Raw genomic sequence first — 21,480 nt, 5'->3', positions numbered from 1 at the left:
TCTAAAACGGTTAACACATACAAAACTGAATAAATACTACAGTATAAAACAAGCAAACAGGTTGTTTTTTTATACTGATCTTACCTGGTATACAGGTGCGGGCATCCTGTAGGAGTGTGTATCCAGGGTGGCAGGCGCACAGGTAGGAGTCGCGAGTGTTGATGCAGGTGTGATGGCAGAGCGATGCAAATCTCTGGCACCTGTCATCATGCTCCAAATCCTCCAGTGAATTAACTGCAGGATCCACATCCCCAACCGATAGAGCTTGCTTCGAAAACTGACTGTCTGATACTGAGGAAGGGGAGAGATAGTAAGATTAAAGTCATCAGACAGAGTTAGATATGGATGTATATCTCTTGCATATGACTCTATTACATTATTTACATCAATGCATATACCTTGTCACTAGGGATGCAACAATATTAGAATTCTGGTCGATACTGATAAGTCTATTAAAATGGCCAATAATCGATAAACGGCTGAAATTAAAGAAACACACTAAAAATCAATCATTTAAATGCTGCAAGTGAATGTAGTCATCACGACATTATAAATGTACAGTATAAAACATTTAGGTAACACTTTATTTGAAGGTATTCATAATGTATGTTATAATGCATTATATACCTGTAGAAGGTGCTGGTCATATAATTAGAATATCATCAAGAAGTTGATTTATTTCCGTAATTCCATTCAAAAAGTGAAACTTGTATATTATATTCATTCATTACACACAGACTGACATATTTCAAAAGTTTATTTCTTTTAATTTTGATGATTATAACTGACAACTAAGGAAAATCCCAAATTCAGTATCTCAGAAAATTTGAATATTGTGAAAAGGTTCAATATTGAAGACACCTGGTGCCACACTCTAATCAGCTAATTAACTCAAAACACCTGCAAAGGACTTTAAATGGTCTCTCAGTCTAGTTCTGTAGGCTACACAATCATGGGGAAGACTGCCGACTTGACAGTTGTCCAAAAGACGACCATTGACACCTTGCACAAGGAGGGCAAGACACAAAAGGTCATTGCAAAAGAGGCTGGCTGTTCACAGAGCTCTGTGTCCAAGCACATTAATAGAGAGGCGAAGGGAAGGAAAAGATGTGGTATAAAAAAGTGTACAAGCAATAGGGATAACCACACCCTGGAGAGGATTGTGAAACCAAACCCATTCAAAAATGTGGCCAGCACCTGTATATTGCCAAAAGTATTGGGGCACCCCTCCAAATCATTGAATTCAGGTGTTCCAATCACTTCCATGGCCACAAGTGTATAAAATCAAGCACCTGGGCATGCAGCCGCTTCTACAAACATCTGTGAAAGAATGGGTCGCACTCAGGAGCTCAGTGAATTTAAGCGTGGGACAGTGATAGGTTGCCACCTGTGCAATAAGTCCATTTGTGAAATTTCTTCACTACTAAATATTCCACGATCAACTGTTAGTGGTATTATAGAGTGTAAGCAATTGGAAACAGCGTTAACTCAGCCACAAAGAGGTAGGCCACGTAAAATCACAGAGCGGGGTCAGCGCATGCTGAGGCGAACAGTGTGCAGAAGTCGCCAACTTTCTGCAGAGTCAATAGCTACAGACCACCAAACTTCTTGTGGCCTACAGATTAGCTCAAGAACAGTGCATAGAGAGCTTCACTGAATGGGTTTCCATGGCTGATCAGCTGCATCCAAGCCTTACATCACCAAGTGCAATGCAAAGTGTCGGATGCAGTGGTGTAAAGCACGCCGACACTAGACACTAGAGCAGTGGAGACGTGTTCTCTGGAGTGACAAATCACACTTCTCTCTCTGGCAATCCGATGGACGAGTCTGGGTTTTGCAGTTGCCAGGAGAAGGTTACTTGCCTGACTGCATTGTGCCAAGTGTAAAGTTTGGTGGAGGGGGGAGTATGGTGTGGGGGGTTGTTTTTCAGGGGTTGGGCTTGTCCCCTTAGTTCCAGTGAAAGGAACTCTTAATGCTTCAGCATACCAAGAGATTTTGGACAATTTCATGCTCCCAGCTTTGTGGGAAAAGTTTGGGGATCGCCCCTCCTGTTCAACATGACTGCGCACCATTGGCAGTGCACAAAGCAAGGTCCATAAAGACATGGATGAGCGAGTTTAGTGTGGAGGAACTTGACTGGCCTGCACAGAGTCCTGACCTTAACCCGATAGAACACCTTTGGGATGAATTAGAGCAGAGACTGCGAGCCAGGCCTTCTCGTCCAACATCAGTGCCTGACCACACAAATGCAGTTCTAGAAAAATGGTCAAAAATTCCCATAAACACACTCCTAAACCTTGTGGAAAGCCTTCTCAGAAGAGTTGAAGCTGTTATAGCTGCAAAGGGTAGGCCAACTCCATAATAAACCCTACGGATTAAGAATGGGAAGTTGGGAAGTATAATTTATATATATATATATATGAGAATTTTAGCGGCATCTAGCGGTGACGTTGTTACCTAACGCTCACTCCTCCCTTTTGAAGCACATAGAGAAGCTACGGGGGCCAACACAGTACAAAAATGTCATCGTCGGAGAGAGCAGAGAGTGACTAGCGCTCTGTAGAGAAGTTTGTCCGTTCAGGGTTACTGTAGAAACGGCGCAAAATGGCGATTTCACTGTAAGGGGACCCGCGGTGTATGTAGATAGAAATGGCTCATTCAAAGGTAATAAAAACATAACGGCACATTATGTAAGGACTTTATACACCACTGAAAACATAGTTATGTATATTATATTGTAGTTCTGTCAATATATCCACATAAATACTACACACTGCACCTTTAAAAAAACTGAAATGGTTATATAGGGTTACTTATACAACTCAACACAACCCAAAGTTGCATATACCCACTAAAAAGGAAGAGAATTCACTAAAGAGAACACTAATCACTCTAATGGTAACTTTTACATCAAATTGTTATCTAAACACTACATAGAGTGAAAACATCAGTTCGTTCTGAGTGACAAATGACATGACAAAATGCTTTGACAAAAACAAGTGCATCATAAGTGATCAAACTGAGCATGCTCAGGAGCCTGTTAGTTGGGCCCTCACCACCAAACTTGACATTTTAAGTTCTTCATTTAATATTTTAAGTTCTTTAATATTTTAAAAGTGCACTATGTAACTAGTACATTAATCGATTTTCCAAACCGCGTTTTTGTCATCCTAAATCACTACGATACACTTATAACAAGTGTGTATATTTGGACTAATTTAGACCAGGCGGAACTACAACCGCTGCGGAGTAGCCATATGTGTGACTCGTCATACAGCTTCGGCTACAATGTTCTTCCGCAAGATGCGTGCCGCTTTGTTTAAAGCGGTTACAGAGTGTACCTTTAAGTAGCTCAAGCTAATTATTGATTTCTTTTTTTAAAGTAGTCAACTTTTTCTACATTTCATAGTTCAGTCAAGATTTAAAATGGAAGCTATAAGATTCCCATGTCATAAATTAACTGTTATTTTGAGCGACTTACTGGCTTTGACTCACAGAAAGCGTTTGATTGGAAGGGCTCTTTGAAGCAGTTATTTTTGAGCACTTCTGTCTGGAAAGACACTACAACAGCAGCTGCTATGATTGTTTTCCCTTCAAAGTGCCCCGAGTAGTTATCATTTATGCCACCTGAAATGTCCTGACATTCATAAGGGTCTACAGGGGTCGTCTTTATGATATTATTTCCTATTTTATTGTGCAGGGTTGTTTGTCAAGTCAAGTCAAGTCAACTTTATTTATATAGCGCTTTTAACAATGCAGATTGTTTCAAAGCAGCTTCGCAGTGTTAAAAAGGAAAATAATGCAACATAAATTTATTCAGCCGTATAGCCGTTCCGGAGAAAACGGTGATGTCATCTAGCTCATTTCAATTATCATACAGTGACAATGTGGGCTTTAGATCAGTAATTAGATCAGTCATTTAGTTTATATGGTTAATTTAGTTTAATAATAAGATATATTTGGATATTTAGTTGAAAAATGTATTGTCCCCAACTGAGCAAGCCAAGCCAAAGGCAACAGTGGCAAGGAAACCAAAACCCATTAGGTGACCTAATGGAGAAAAATAAACCTTGGGAGAACCTGAGGCTCAGTTTGTTTGTCACATGATCGCTTCCACACTAACTTTTGAGAAAGTGATTAGGCACGGTTTTTTGAAATATCAGTAATATTTTAACAAAACAACTTTTTTCAGAAATTAAAAAATAAAAGGGAAATATTAACCATAATCAACAAATTTACCAATTTTATCCTTTTTTGCCTTCAATACAATCCTACCTTGACCTTTTTCACTTAATGTCCCAAAAAATATTAAAATTTATATTCTGAAACATATCCCATAATAGCTGTATTCATGGGTCTTATTCATGAAACAAACATTACAGAATATAGATTTCTGTGTAAACATAAAAAGGTATGTACAGTTTGGTTTTACAAATCTGGACATAAAAAATGAGATATTTCAGATATTTTTGTTTTATTAATATGCTGATTGGTCGATTTTGTTTCTCAACTGAAGATCTTTTTTTAATAATACATTTCACTTGTGTAATTTCACTAGTCTCTAATGAATGTTTTCATTACTTCTCAAGGATAAACCAGATGTCAACCAGAACGACACGGCAATGACGACGACGACTCGTACGTAAACATAATACATATTAAAGCAACACTCAAGTCAACATCTGTCATTCCACCGCTGCCAGCTGTTCCTGCCACGCCCTCTGTGTCCTCCATCTGCCAATCACGTCCTATCAATCCCAAATCCACAGTCACCGAAATTCTACACAACAACTGATGGAGTTAATGAACAGGCTTTCCAACATCGTGCTCCAATTTGGCAAGGCGTTCGACTGACTTGGCAATTAACGTCTGGCTAAACATAATAAACAGACTCTGCTTCACCTTACACAGCGCACTGGTGTAAAGTAAATATTTCTCACAGTCATTAACTGAATGTAAATGCAATGGAGGGAGAAGGAGATTAAACATTTCCGCTATAATTAATCACGTTACGGGTGTGAGGTGGCAGGGGGCCTGAGAAAGCATCCCTCATGGAAATAATTACCTCTCAACCGTTTTTGTATCGCTTAAACCTTTGATGCAACCGAGAGGGCTTACATAGTTAGCAATAGTCTCATAAAAAGAGAAAGAAAAGGCATCTCTGTGGATACCTCTATGGAGGCAATTTAATTGGACCTATTTTAGCATTCCATCATCTCTGTGTGTGCACCACGAAAAGGAAAAAACACAGTACTGACACGGCTACCGCTATTCTCACCTTGCCTCAGGATATCAGGTAGGCTCTTCAGGGGAAGCAAGGCACTGGGCCAAAGGAATGTGCCATTTGAGACATAGCAAGAGGTAAAGTCTGGGTTTTAAGTCTGATTCAAAGGAATAGTGACCTGGGTCTATTGACTAAGGTTTTGCTGATAACTGCGAGAGTGCTAGTTGAGCAATGAACGTCTGCCATTACACTGATATGGCATTACGGCTCTCAGGGTGATAGAATAAAAGCCAGAATGTGAGGTGTTGAAAAACTTTATTATAATAAGCCACAAACAGACACACACACACACACACACACAATGTATTAGACACCGTTCATTGCTTATTTTTCTCTCTGTAAAGGGTTAGTTCACCCAAAAAATAAATTTTTGTCTTTAATTACTCACCCTCATGTCGTTCCAAACCCGAAAGACCTTCATTCATCTTTGGAACACAAATTAAGATATTTTTTATGAAATCCGAGAGCTTTCTGACCCTACTTTGACAGCAAGACAACGACCACTTTCAAGGCCCAGAAAGGTAGTAAAGAGACTAGACTAGACTACAGTGGTTCTCATGGATCGCCTCAGTATTTGAATTGCAAAAAAAAGTGCGCTCCGTGGGTGTGGCCGCATTAGCGGATAATGAAGAGGCTCGCGAACGACTTACATCTCTATATTTTCAAACAGATTACATAAACAGAGAATATTTGTTTTCGCTTTGATTTACATGATTTAAAACCTGACATTTTAACGTTTCTTTAGACATATGTCTCATGCTTGTGTGATAAGTTTTCGCTAAGTTACAGTTCATTTTCTGAAGACTATCTGAATGAACGTCATAGAGAGAGAGGCTCCAGATCGCGCATCATGTTTGTTTTCTTTATTTTGCAAAAAGAACGACATTTTGTTTTTTATTGTGACTGTACACAAATAAAAGTAGAAACTTAACAGATTATAATGATGTATAACACTTGAATGATAAAAAGTTGATCGCGCCGCCGCAACGGCCGACTCGAGGGGGTTAATGTCACGATTGAATAAATACCTTTATTCAACAATGTCTTCTTCCCCGTCTCTCACTTACGTTATTCACATTGTTGGGCTATTCACACATTGCAGCGCTTCCGGGTTCTATGGCAGAACGTTGGCTCACTGTTGGCTGAGCAGCACATGCATGCGTTGTGATGCTTATGTGAATCGCGTAGGAGAGTGTCACGGAAGAGAAGGGATAGTTGAATAGTCATTATTTTTGTTAGTTTTTTGCACACGAAAAGTATTCTTGTTGCTTCATAACATTAAGGTTGAACCACTGTCTCATGGACTATTTTAACCATGTCTTCACTACCTTTGTGGGCCTTGAAAGTGGCCGTTGTGTTGCTGTCTATGTGGGGTCAGAAAGCTCTCGGATTTCATCAAAAATATCTTAATTTGTGTTCCGAAGATGAACGAAGGTTTTACAGGTTTGGAGCGACATAAGGGTGAGTAATTAATGACAGAATTTTTATTTTTGGGTGAACTAACCCATTAAGTCAAATTTCAAAGCAGTTTTTAAAATTAACTTAATTATTATACATTTTAATTCAAATTCTTGGATTTTTACTGAACAGCTTTAAGTTATATTTTTATATTAGATGGCAAAATAAAGAAAAATAAATGTTTAATATAAAATCCTTTAATTTAGTCTGAGTACTAAATTAAATAAACTACAGACGACGTGTGGGTCTGGATCTGGATTTCTGCTGTATTTTCGCCAGTGAACGTTATTCATGTATTACAAATACAAAAGGATTAAGTAAACATCCATTTTCCAAATTCAAATTGGTTTCACGTAATGAAATCAGGTTAAGCCAAAAGAATTGTGTTGCATTACCTCATTTTAATAAATTAAATTTAAAAAGCAGCAAAAATCCATTTTGAAATATACACAGTCTATTTCTAAACTAATATGAGGTCTTATCCCAGTGTAAACATATAGCATAATTCCAGAACGAGAACAATGTTTCCATACAGATCCTGCCAAAATAAGTGAAATTAGTCAGCTGAAATATTTGAGACAGGAGGAAAGTTTGCTGGCACGGGCAGAAAGGCAACAGCCTGCTTTGCCATCTGCTTCTGATTCAGCCCAGCTTGCCAGCATCTTTGTGCGTTATTCTGAATGGTAACGTGACACCTGACCAATCCGCTCTGGGCATCTTTCTTTCCTCTGATCCATCAATGTCAACCTCTCGGCCAGCAGTGTGACGAACTTGAACGTGAAACTGAATGCCAAGACAAAACCAGACTTCAGACGTTTCCAAATATGATCCAGGCTTCAAAAACAAACAAGCAAAATAACGCCTCTGATATTAATAAGAAGACATCAACTCAAAAGTCACTGGGATGAAGAGATAACTGGGACATTGTGATACAAAATGTAGCTCAAAAATGTGTAATTCCAAGTCCTCATGTGGTTTCACATCATATGGTGTGTCTCCATCACAACGCTTTCTTGGCATGACAACCCGTCTAGATCTGTTCGTCAAAATAAAATATGAACTCTCACTCACCCCGGACACAACCACTGGAAGTCAGCCATACACTACAGGTTACACAGTGCAAAGCATGAGTAAATTCTGCTGTAAAAACAAAACTCCAGGTTGTGTAAAAGAAAAGAATTTCACCTCTCTTAGGAAGAGCAGTCGGTTGAGGTCTCTGTTTTTTCTTGATCGTGGGCGGAGCAAGGCCTTCCTTGTCCTCCTCGCAGCACGTTAGGAAGACGTGTCCACATGGGTAGCTCAGATGCTGATGCACTTCACAACCTTTACCTTCTTTTCGTAAACGCAGACCCAGTGCACAGCAATTACAGCAGTCCTACATGAAATAGCGAGAACATTTTTTTAGTCCTAACCAGTCATGATGTGACTGTCGAGCAACAAGTCATTTCCACACTGAAGCAAACATTATGTATATAATATTACACAAACACAGCCAATCAGGACATGTAGGTTTAACAAACTACATTTTTTACATTTTAACACATTTATTATTATTAAAATAAATTAAAAATATATATTTTTTAAATAAATATTTTTATGCAGCGAGGACCCATTAAACTGATCAAAAATAAAAGTAAAGACATTGATAAAGTTACATAAGATATTTATTTCAAATATCTTTCTATATATAACTTCATCAAAGAATCCTGAAAAAAATGATGTTTCCACAAAAAATTTAGTTTTCAACCTTGATAACAATAAGAAACGTTTCTTGAGCACCAAATCAGTATTAGAATGATTTCTGAAGGGTCTTGTGAAACAGTTGCCATCACAGGAATAAATGACTAAAATATATTAAAATAGAAAACAGATATTTTAAATTGTATTATTATTTCACAATATCGCTGTTTTTACTGTACTTTTCATCAAATAAATACATGAGCATGAGACCTATTTCAAAAGCATAAAAAAATATTACCAACACCAAACTTTTAAACAGAAGTGTAAATATGACGACCAAGGGAATTTGACTGCGGGCGGGGTTACCCAGCTTGACACCGCAGAAATAAAAACCAAATACATTTAAAAAAAATGCCCTGCTGCCTGTTGTGTTCACATCTTGTTAAGAAAAAATTTGACAAAAGTTTTGTGTCATATTGCACCTGATTAGGACAAAATAATGACACAATACCACAGAGATCATGCATTAATTTGTATTTTTCTGTCATTATTTTATGGACTCTGTGGATTGTTTGAAAACAGTCATTATTTTTAGTCCGTTTGATGCCACTAGTTAAGATCTTACCATTTGGGAGTCTTCTCCGCAGAGTGGGCTGTTTCCCTCACAGGCATGTCCGGCCTTTGCTGCATTCATGCCAGCCTGACACCTGCTCTCTCTCAGAGCACCTGAACAACACTGCTTCTGGACAACACTGGACAAAGTTTTAACATAATTTAATATCCATTTTTAAAACCAAGGCTGTCAACACCCTTCTCATCAGATTTACTTATTTAGTTGTTAAGAGCAGAGGTTTTCAAATTGGGGTCTAAGGACCCCCAGAGGACAGCAAAAAGAGTGATAGGGGGCCCGTGGAAAGGTTTTCCGAAAAATAGTGGGGGAAAAGAAACGCACCACTGTTCAAAATTTATACTTTTTAAGAATTTTAATTTATTTTTTGGCTGAAAATTCACAATTTGTTATAATATTAATGTTTTTATTGTATTCTTGATCAGATAAATGCAGCCTGGATGAGAATAAAAGACGTTTCTCGAAAACATAAAATATTATAGTCCCCAAACTTTTTAACATTATATTATATTATATTATATTATATTATATTATATTATATTATATTATATTATATTATATTATATTATATTATATTATATTATATTATATTATATTATATTATATTATATTATATTATATTATATTATATTATATTATATTATTCTATTGACAGCCATCATTTTTTGTTTCTCTTCAGATTTATACATTTAAAGGCACAATATGTCAGAATTTTTGGATTAAAATATCCAATAACAATTACAACAATGTTATATATTTTGTTGACTTGTGTACTTACATTATCCCAAATGTTTCCAAGAATTTTTAAATCCAGAGGAATAAGACATTTTAACCAGGACATGGACTTCCGGTTTTATGTACAAACCATGGAAACACTAAAGATGCTTTAATATGTGTTTTATTAGACGGATGAGTTTGGATATATTCATCGACAGAAAACTAATCATTGTTATAAAACTCAACACAGTTAGTCTTATTGTTTAAATCTTGTTTTCTTGATTTACAGCGAGTGCCATGTTTTACAATGCCTAATATTGATCTAGCTTTCTGTAGTGTGCAACAAGTGTCTCATTGTAGCTGCCTAGCGAACGCACAGAGTAGCATTTTAACATAACTTTCAACACAATCAAATGTATCTAATATGATAAAACCGTGCTGTGTTACCCCACATATGCATGACTGGAAGAAGCAGTCGTCTGTGGCATAATAAAAGCTATATTGCAGTCAGTGTTGGGAGTAACGCATTACAAAAGTAATGCATTACAGTAACATATTACTTTTTGCTGTAACACAGAAGTGTAAGGCATTACTAATAAATTTTCAGTAATATTTTACTCAGTACATGTTCAGTAGCGCTCGCGTTACTACACACTTTTAGCCCAAAATGTTATTGTTAAAAAAAACAGCAAGACCACGAGACATTAACGAATGAAAAATGCAAGTAAGTTATTACCTGTTCGTGGTCAGTCAATAGCTGCATGTGGTGTCCAAGTTTGTAAATAAAGACTAAATAACAGCTCGCGCTGGCCAGTAGAAAAGCGGCTAAAGAAGGCTTAAAGGCTCTGTCGTTTCAAAGAATAGCACAACGGCGAGCGCCGAGTATAAACACCTCGGCAAACGGACGCAGTCAGCAGAGGCTCACGCTGCGGAGTCAAACTAGAGTAAACAAGGCTTAATGGATGAAGATGGCAGAAGAAGACTGTACATTGGACGTATGCGCATTACTTCACGTTTGTCAGAGATAAGGACACGAAGAACGTAATAGTCAAATGCAAATGCAGTCAAATGCAACCTTTGTCTAAAACCTAAAGAACTTTCGACGTTGCGAAATAGCACTAGCAATTTAAAAAAACATCTCTAGCACTTTGTGCGTGACGGTTTTGTGTTGTGAACCTCTTGAATTCAAAGAGAATAAAATAATGACAACAGAAAGAATAAGAAAAGAACAAATGTGCATCTTGTCATGGCATTTAGAGTTTACATACAGTTCTGTCGTGTCTAATATGAATAGACCCAAGCTATTCCCAGATATTGCCAGATAATCACTTTACCATACTTTTAACAGACTTGGATCGTTTGTGACTCTGTCTGTCATCCTTTCTTGCATTGTCTTGAGCCTTCACTTTTCTAATTTTATGCTGTATTGTTAGTAGCCTGGATAGCCCACAGTCATGCTACATAATATCGCATTCTACTGGATGTAAAATGCTCTGTAGTAGCCAACATTTTGTCATTTTAGAATGTTAAGTTCTACTTATTTTGGTGAAAGTAACTCAAAAGTAATACAGGAGTAATGTAACGCATTACAATTCTGAGACTGTAATATTGGAAGGTAAAGAATTACTTTTAAATAACAGTAACAAGTAATCTATAATGTATTACAGTTTGGAAGTAACTTGCACATCACTGATTGCCGTGTGTCGCGCTTGTCTCTCATTAGCAATCGCTCCAGTGGCCTCGTTCCACACCAATGGCTTTCAGCCCCACCCTGCTTCATACAACAGTAATATTAATATATCTTTAATACATTAGCTCATCCCATCCCATCCCATAGAGTCCCATCGGATTCTTTTCCACCGACTGTAGAGGTGAAGACAACAACTCCCATGATTCCGCAAAAACAAGGTGTCATCAAGCTACTATAAGCAACCTATAGCAACAAAAAGTAAATATTGTGCCTTTAATTGTGGGTATAAAAATACATTGTCAACTTTATAGAAATGTCATATATTTCCTATATTTATTATAGTCAAAATAGGCTGTTTATACATAAAAATATATAGCATAGTATGGCTTTGGAAACTGCTGGATGCAACTGACCAATCAGCAATAGCCTTTTACATTTCATTTGCATACAGAGAAAATGTGTATGGACAATTCTCACTCACTCTGCTTCCTGCTTGACTGATTGCTCAAAGAAGTAAAACCAAGGATCTGAAATGGTCATCCGGCTTACCCACACACAGAGCTGATGTCTTCTGTTTTGACAGGCATACGGTTGCAGTGCTGGTTCTCCTCAGCCCATTTCTGCCCGGCCACACAACAGCTCTCCACCAATCCTGGAGGTAAAAGTGCCGAGAGGACAACCATCTCACATATCAGTTTTATCTTACATAAACCAGACAAAAGAATAGAGAGTTTACAGTGAACACTTTTCTGACAAGAAAAGGGCAGGCAGGTAGACAAGAAACTCAGCATTGATAGAGCCCCAGAGGCAAAGCCCAACTCGGATTCATAGAAGAAGCATACAAGATGTAATCTGCAGCCTTTGTATAGAGGGAAACAGAGAGACTGACTCAAAGAGTTAATGGGACACAGTCATGGTATGTGCCTCATCATAGGCGTCATTAGTATAAACTAACTCAGCCTTCCAATATTTTACTTTAAAAAGCACCAATTCTGATAAGCCGACTATTGAAATGAATTTGAGGAGCATATCCGCCTGGTCTTTTCAATAAATCGTGATACAAAGAAACAAGAGTAATGACTCATTTCAAACACTTGACATTTGAATTACTCATCCCTCAGTGCGAATGAAGGCCCGAATTAAATTCAACTTGAACAAAATCAGTTTGTGGGAATGATGGATGAAAATCATATAAATATAGTCAAAAATATAGCTTTTCTATTCAGACATGCTGTGAATCAGCTAAATGAATTTTATATGATTAAATCTTATTACTTCTAAGCATGATAACCATAAGTATAAGTCTGACAAGGGTCATTTATGGTAATAATAAAGACTGCTTGGGTATGTGAGTCTCAAAACCCTTTCATGCCAAACGCTAATATTCAGTGCAAACGTTTGGTGCAAACATTAATACTAATATTCGGTGCAAACCGAAATTGAGAAAAAAATGGATTCCCATGGAGTTATTCATTAATTTGCCTGCAAAAGAAGAAAATAGCAGAAACGGGGCTAGTTGTCACACTAGGACGTCATTAAGGGTATTTTTGCTAATTTATCAATTGCTTTGTGTGTCAAAATAGTGTTTTTATTTTGCTGAAAAGCCAGTAAGATTTGTTTTACTGTAAAAGGTAATTCTCTGTAGCATTTATATAGAGGAGCATGTTGTGTTGTGTCACTTATATAGAGGAGCATGTTGTGTTGTGTCACTTATATAGAGGAGCATGTTGTGTTGTGTCACTTATATAGAGGAGCATGTTGTGTTGTGTTTTTTTCTGGGCAAATAACAGGAAAAACGTTGAATATCTTTTTTTGTAAGGCAACCCAGATTTTACATTGGACAAATGACCGGATCCAGTACTTACACTATATTATCAAAAGTATTGGGACACCCCTTCAAATCATTGAATTCAGGTTATAATCACTTCCATGGCCACAGGTGTATCAAATCAAGCACCTGGGCATGCAGACGCTTCTACAAACATTTGTGAAAGAATGGGTCGCTCTCAGGAGCTCAGTGAATTCAAGCGTGGTACAGTGATAGGTTGCCACCTGTGCAATAAGTCCATTTGTGAAATTTCTTCTCTACTAAATATTCCACGGTCAACTGTTAGTGGTATTATAACAAAGTGGAAGCAATTGGAAACAACAGCAACATGTAAAATCACAGAGTGGGGTCAGCGCATGCTGAGGCGAACAGTGCGCAGAAGTCGCATACTTTCTGCAGAGTCAATAGCTACAGACCACCAAACTTCATGCAGCCTTCAGATTATCTCAAGAACAGTGCGTAGAGAGCTTTACTGAATGGGTTTCCATGACGAGCAGCCGTATCCAAGCCTTACATCACCAAGTGCAATGCAAAGCGTTGGAGGCAGTGGTGTAAAGCGCACACCACTGGACTCTATAGCTGCAAAGGGTGGGCCAACTCCATATTAAACCCTACGGATTAAGAATAGGATGTCATTAAAGTTTATGTGCATGTAAAGGCAGGCATCTCAAAACTTTTGGCAATATAGTGTATCTTAGAAAAGTAAACACAATTATTATTAATAAAAAATATATAAAAAAAATTATAATAATAATAATTATTTATAATAACCATAATAATCAAGAATAAATATAACGTCATTATATATTATATTATACAAGTATTCATTTCTTGCGTTTTTTTAATAATAAAAATCATAACAATAAAATCTTTATTATTTTCATCTTTTCCTGCTGCATGTCTACCCCTTTTGAGGTCTCAATCCTGCAGCTGAGTATATGCGTTTATACAGAAAGAAACTGACTTTGAACAATAAATACACTCTTAAAAAATACACACTGGAGTTAAAAATTTGACAACTAGCCCCCATCTCCTCTATAACCAGACGCATCCATGATCTGTGGATTTACTTGGAGAAGATCCATTTGTAAAATTGCTTGAGCAGTGACATGAGGCCCAGAGCGCTCTGGGATTCCTGGAATGCTTGACAGGGGTCACTAGCTGTTCCAGGTGACTTTTTGACTTTGTGATAAACTTCCATCTGTACTAAATATCTCAGAAACAATAGGGCCCCTAAGCTATTTATAGCTAATCAGTGGACAGACATAGAAGTAAACAGAGTGGAACGTCTTATTGGCTTTCATGCAAAAACTAAAACATACTGATTCAGTCAAATTTGAAATCTGTTCCTGCTGAACTCAAAGGGAAAAAAAAGCTAGTAGAACCGGAACGCTTGTCATTCATAGATCTTCACACCCCTTGAGTGTTCGTTTATTAAATAGTTTGGCTAATTTGATTATGCTCGCCAATAACCACATACTCTCAGGTCTGATTTGCCATTTTAATTTTAGATAATAAAAAAAAGTCTGCAGATTTTGCCTGGGCTTTCACTTACAGTACTTGTGATGTACATGTGAACAGCAGAGGTTCTGGAATTGATTAACCCCTTAACTGTCACCCTCCTTTTTGAGAATACACATGAAAATGCACTATCCAAACTTAAAGGGCTGTAATTCCACAATGTTTTCGAATATAGACCTAAATTTGGTCTTGTTTTAAAGCAGACACTCGGCAGATTATTGCGGAGTGAAAGCAATTCAAAATATGAAAGTATGAAAAAGTTATGGAAGTTTAAATTTACTTTAAATAAAAAATATTGTACTGAATATTATTTTATTTTATATAAAATATATATTTTACAAAAATGTTTTAATCTAAAATTAATATAAAATCAAAGCCATATGTCTAACCAAGTTGTGTTCCAAATTTGAAGTTGATATCACAAAAATTGAAGTTCCCATGAGATTTTGTTTAGACGCAATACCAAAAATAGCCACCGGGTGTCATTGAAATTCCATTGATTGTTTTTTTGATGCATTTTCCTGTAATTTTCTGTCCAAATGTCACTTACATCACAAAACAGTCACCAAATATGGAACCTTGAGACTCAGACCTTTCCGACGATATGTGTTTTGTCAAGATTAGAAAAGATTTTGATTATAAAGTAAGTAGTTAAAATAAATGTTGTAATATGAAACATGACACCGCCCACTAGGGGAGGAGCCTGCTAAAAGAATTTAAAGTACCATTTCCATGGTAACGCAACGTCCAATTTCAAAACGGTCTTCACAGGATGAATTTTGAGCTTGTAAGCTTTCGAATGATACCTAATTTATGATAATTACTAAAATATATGATACAAAAAAGGCGATCAAAAAAAGAGTGCCAGGTGTCCCGCTAGCGGCTAGCGGGACGGTGACAGTTAAAAGGTTAAACATCTCAAATACTCATTGTTCTGATTAAGTCAGACATCCTCAACAAAAAAGTTAAAAATAAGGTTTCCAAAGCCAAACCATAAGAGGAAAAAAGGTATCTCTTCCATTCTGATGGATGTTTGGTTCCCATTTTTGTTGCAGTGTCAGAAGTGTCCTCTTAAACATCAAACATGATTGGGAAGAGATTGATTATGGAAGGTGAGAGCTAGGATACTACGCCAAATCCCTCAAGTTCCGAAAGCAAAACCAGAAAAAGGATGGGGAAGCCCCATGTGTTCTTAGTTTTCCTTGCGTTGCGAGTGCAATGCATCATACAGCATTTTCATTTTCAATGTGGACAAAAAAATTGCGTGGTGCTGGAATCTTGTCATGCCGCACCATACTAAACTTTTTATTTGGACATTATTTAATGCTTAAAAAGAGTTTAAGGTTTGTCTATAAATATTATCTCCTAAATACAGCAGAGGAAAAACTCATTAGCAAAGTGTCTCCAGAGACGAAGAGTGACCGGTACTCTATTAAAGAACACAAAAACTGACCCCAAGACAAAACAACAGTCGCTTAGCAATCAGCTAAAAAAAACTTCTCTGCTTTCCTGTTTAACTTTCACAGCCATAAAACATGAGTGATGCCCCTTTCTGAGCCTTGAATTGTAGTGGGGTTTGTTTATTTGTACAAGGGCATGCATGTAGTGTTCACATTATTCAATGTGTCATTTTTATGATACCATGAAAGCAGGAAAGCTCAAGCGATGATTCATAATGGCTTTGAGTTTCTGCTCATGTTGCTCAAGTGCAACAACTGAAATCTGTAAACGTATTCTTTGATAAAAGCTCAGAAAATGTGGCACGAGTCTTTCACTCATTTCGCAATGAAGGCCTTGCGCGTAAAGTTAAACAAAGCTAATGTTTAGGCTTCGGCTTTATTAAAACATCCTTCTCAAGGATTTTCTTCAAGTATGCTTTCAAAAGCCTGTATGCTAAGAGACTGTTAATTGATCACATTGTTGTTGAGGTCTGTAGCACATCCCATAGATAACGCATGGTGATAAATGTGCACATGAAGGGGTGGGAGCTAAAACGAAGGCTGCTGCCATTGCTCTGTTAGATCATCATTAGGTCATCTGTAAAGCAGATGGTTACAATACAAAGAGCTCTTCAAAACAGGTCCTCTCTGAGCTCGACAGATTTCGCCTTTTCTTTCACATCTGCAGGATCAAAACAAGGGAGATTTGTGAAAGCCTTGGATTGAATGAGTGAACAACTAACCAGAAAATACATCAAGAAAAATGTCTGCTTAATCAATATTCTTGAAAGTAAATGAAAGGTATTGATTATTCAAACAGCATTTATGAAATAGAGCTGTTTGGTTTGTAAATCCATGAAGAAATATTAACATTTTTCGAGCAATTTAGCTTACAATAGCAACCTTTTATTTATTTGTTATATAAATATAATGAAATTAATTACTATATTTAATGTTATATTTAAGTTGTGTTTAATATAATAAATAAATAAAAAACGTTTCAAAATTATTTTTATAAGTAAAACAAAGTTTGTGGTTAACATTATTTGAAGAGACTTTAATGTTTTGCTCTACATTTTGTTCACATTTGTTGAACAGCGGCTGTTTGAGTAATGTCAACCACAGACCTTATGTTACTCATAAATTCAAAACTGCTGTTCTAAAAAAAAATCCATTAAAGTTTCCTAAGAGAACTCATGGCAAATTAGCCTAGGTCGACCTACAAATTGACGTCAAGACTAAACAGCTCTGTTGGGTCACACAAATGCCATAATCAGCCACAAACTGCTGAATCAGTCACTCTAATGATCTTAGTTTTAATCTTCTCAAAAGCGTTCATGGCCCGTTGGCGTTCAATGACATATCTGTGATGACGAACTTGAGGTCAGAAGTCGAACTTCTATGCTCCTTTAACTAGTCATAAACTCACATTTTGATTTCAAAGCGGCAATTGTCTGATCTTTCTGGGCAACCACGTTGAAGAGCTCTTGACTTTGCTTATTTACTCCCAAAGCGGACAATGAGATATCCATCGTCCATTCCCACAGAAAAACAGATGTTAAACAACCAAAATATTTATTCTGTTTTGTTTCGGACGGCACAAATCGAATCTTTCCTTCCCAGTTTGAATCAGGAAAATCGATGTGAACATCTAGTTAGAAAGGACAAAATACAGAAGAAACGTCAAAATTGCGCATGCATCATTGTGATTTATTCCATATACAAACAAAGACTGTACATCATCAGCAAGATGGTGTTTTAAGAAAATTGACATTTTTCCTGTTGTTTGGACTTCAAACAAGATATTGTGGATCTAAACACTTCTAACTACAACCAGACACAATCTGCAGATGCTTTTGAGGGAAGTCGTTGGAGGTCTTGTGGAATGAATTTAAATAGGGTAAAATAAGTTAAATATATTTGCCAGTATTATTCATAAACCACCCAATAGGAGATGCATATAAAATCTGCAGGACTTCCTTAGACTTTCAAAATGATTCAAATAGTCTTGGACTAATGACAAATGTCACTTCACAGGTGACACAGTTTAAAATCTGAGCACTTGCATTGTTGCAACATCATTTAACAGTGACAAATACACTCCCGAACACTGACAATAGACCACTAACTTGCAAAGTACATCTTTTGACATAAAGTGCTGGAGGGGCGTTAAACATTGGTTTTATTTCTGGCTGAATTTCAGCACAGGGCCCCAAATGTACATTTTCCCATGTACTCCTAAATGTGTATCATACTTGAAGTCGCTTTTTTGATAAACAATATCTATGAAGTCAGCGCTTTGAACAAGTGCCTGAAGCTTTTCAATTTTAAGCGAGCAAACTGAGCCGCTCTCCGCTCATGAATGAAAATTGATTTCTTCTAAATTAGTAGACTTATTTTCACATTACCCCTGTTGAGTGGTCTCCAGTTTTTGTTTTTCAAAATCAACTAACGGAAAAAGCACTGCACAAATAGGTTTAGGGAAAAAAAGAACAGGGACAAGGAATGGCTTGCCATGGAAATTAGACATGGACATAATGCAAAACCAATACCATGATATTTTCTGGACATCCCTTTCTTTCCCATTATTATAATAATTGGCACACTTGTGATGCCAAATGATGCTTCGTTCCTTATCGTATACCTCTGAGCCATTCTCTAACTCTTAATACTATGAATTTCTTGTTATTCTCATTTCTCTAGCCTATGAAAAGCAATATCCCCAATCTAAATTTTCTCCATAGCAAAAAACAAAAAACAAAACATGTTAAAACACACTCAACACACACACACACACACACACACACACACACACACACACACACACACACACACACACACACACACACACACACACACACACACACACACACACACACACACACACACACACACACACACACACACACACACACACACACACACATATATATATATATATATATATACATATATATATATATATATACATATATATATATATATATATATATATATATATACACCAATCAGGCATAACATTATGACCACCTTCCTAATATTGTGTTGGTCCCCCTTTTGCTGCAAAAAAGACCCGTTGAGGCATGGACTCCACTAGACCCCTGATGGTGTGCTGTGGTATATAGCACCAAAATGTTAGCAGCAGATCCTTTAAGTCCTGCAAGTTGCAAGCTGGGGTCTCCATGAATCGTACTTGTTTGTTCAGCACATCCCACAGATGCTCGATTGGATTGAGATCTGGGGAATTTGGAGACCAAGTCAACACCACAAACTCGTTGTTGTGCTCCTTAAACCATTCCTGAACCATTTTTGCTTTGTGTCAGGTGCATTATCCTTCTGAAAGAGGCCACAGTCACCAGGGAATACCGTTTCCATGAAAGGGTATGGTCTGCAACAATGCTTAGGTAGGTGGTATGTCTCAAAGTAACATCCACATGGATGGCTGGACCCAATGTTTCCCAGCAGAACATTGCCCAAAGCATCACACTGCCTCCGCCGGCTTGCCTTCTTCTCATAGTGCATCCTGGTGGCATGTGTTCCCCAGGTAAGCGACGCACACACACCCGGCCATCCACATGATGTAAAAGAAAACATGATTTATCAGACCAGACTATCTTCTTCCATTGCTCCGTGGTCCAGTTCTGATGTTCACATGCCCACTGTTGGCGCTCTCCATGGTGGACAGGGTTCAGCATGGGCACCCTGACTGGTCTGTGGCTATGCAGCCCCATATGCAACAAACTGCGACACACTGTGTATTCTGACACCTTTCAATCAGAACCAGCATTAACTTCTTGAGCAATTTGAGCTACAGTAGCTCGTCTGTTTGATCGGACCACACGGGCCATTAATGAGCCCCACGACCCTGTCGCCGGTTCACCACTGTTCCTTCCTTGGACCACTTTTGATAGATACTGACCACGGCAGCCCGGGAACACCCCACAAGAGCTGCAGAGATGCTCTGACCCAGTCGTCTAGCCATCACAATTTGGCCCTTGTCAAACTCCTTACACGTGCCCATTTTTCCTGCTTCTAACACATCAACTTTGAGGACAAAATGTTCACTTGCTGCCTAATATGTCCCACCCACTAATGCCGTGATGAAGAGATAATCAGTGTTATTCACTTCAGCCGTCAGTGATCATGATGTTATGCCTGATCGGGGTGTGTATATACATATATACTATTATAGTAACACTACAATAAAGTTTCATTTGGTAATTTTAGTTAACTAAATAGTTAACATGAACTAGCAATAAACAATACTTCTACAGCATTTATTAATCTTAGATTATTTCAATTTCTACATTAATAATACATTAGTTAATGCTCTGTGAACTAACATGAACACAATGAACAATTGTATTTTTACTAACTAACATTAATGTTAATGAAGGTTAATGCTGTAAAAATATATTGCTCAGTTAGTTCATGTTAACAAATGCATTAACTAATGCAAACAAATGAGACTAAATATAACTAAAATAATTCAACCTAATTAATCAATTATTAAATCAAATACTTTTTATGTTTTCGAAAGCTTTTGAGTAGGCCTCATTATTTTCATTAACTTATTACATGAGCATTACAGCTCTTTGTTCATGTTAACTCCTATTATATGTGTAAACTTATGTTAAACAACAATCCGCATTATTGCATTCAGCATCTCCTCCTCCTGTCATTCTTCTATAACTGACACAATACTCAAAACATCCTTTGATAACTGTACAAAAAGCCTTCAGATGCATAATGCATTTCCCAGGACAATGAACTCCCAGGCTTTGTTGTTTCAACTCTACATAAAGTCTCTTTGTTTAATGAGTCTAATCTCCTGCAGTGACCTGCATCCCCATCCGGTTTTCCGTATACTCCATCAAGTTGTTCGCGTCTGGTAATCTATCACTCTCAGGGACACGTCAATGCACTTTTGCATACAAAGGAACATCCAGGAAAGAAGCTGAGGCGTAGCAGGCATGTGTCAGTGAATTGTGAGGTTTTGCTAATATGAAGTAGCACAAAGAGGAATTAATCTGGAGTCCTGCATTCCAACACTTGCATTCCAGGTCAAGTAATTTCCTTTTCTGCTAACCGATGTCATTCCTAACATCACACAAGTGGTTTTTGCACACTGATAGTGTTGTGAGCTTATTTATTTATATTTATATATATATATATATATATATATATATATATATATATATATATATATATATATATATATATATATATATATAT

The 21,480-nt window shown here is 37.2% G+C and overlaps 1 protein-coding gene across 5 annotated transcripts in view; it reads right to left on the bottom strand.

Annotated features, from left to right (window-relative positions):
• fbln2 (fibulin 2) overlaps positions 1-21,480 on the bottom strand; it is a 79,252-nt gene that overhangs the window by 42,729 nt on the left and 15,043 nt on the right. For all 5 annotated transcript variants that reach the window (XM_079845053.1, XM_079845051.1, XM_079845052.1 and 2 more), the window contains 4 exons: positions 12,007-12,109; positions 9,048-9,174; positions 7,928-8,117; positions 85-291 (listed from right to left, as the gene is read on the bottom strand). In XM_079845053.1, the coding sequence (XP_079701179.1) occupies positions 85-291; positions 7,928-8,117; positions 9,048-9,174; positions 12,007-12,109 (627 nt within the window). The remainder of the gene's footprint in view (positions 1-84; positions 292-7,927; positions 8,118-9,047; positions 9,175-12,006; positions 12,110-21,480) is intronic.

This window comes from Gobio gobio, assembly GCF_949357685.1.
Source record: "Gobio gobio genome assembly, chromosome: 19".
NCBI lineage: Eukaryota > Metazoa > Chordata > Actinopteri > Cypriniformes > Gobionidae > Gobio > Gobio gobio.
Note: the sequence above shows the minus strand (reverse complement) of the source record. Positions and strands in the feature narration are given on the sequence as shown.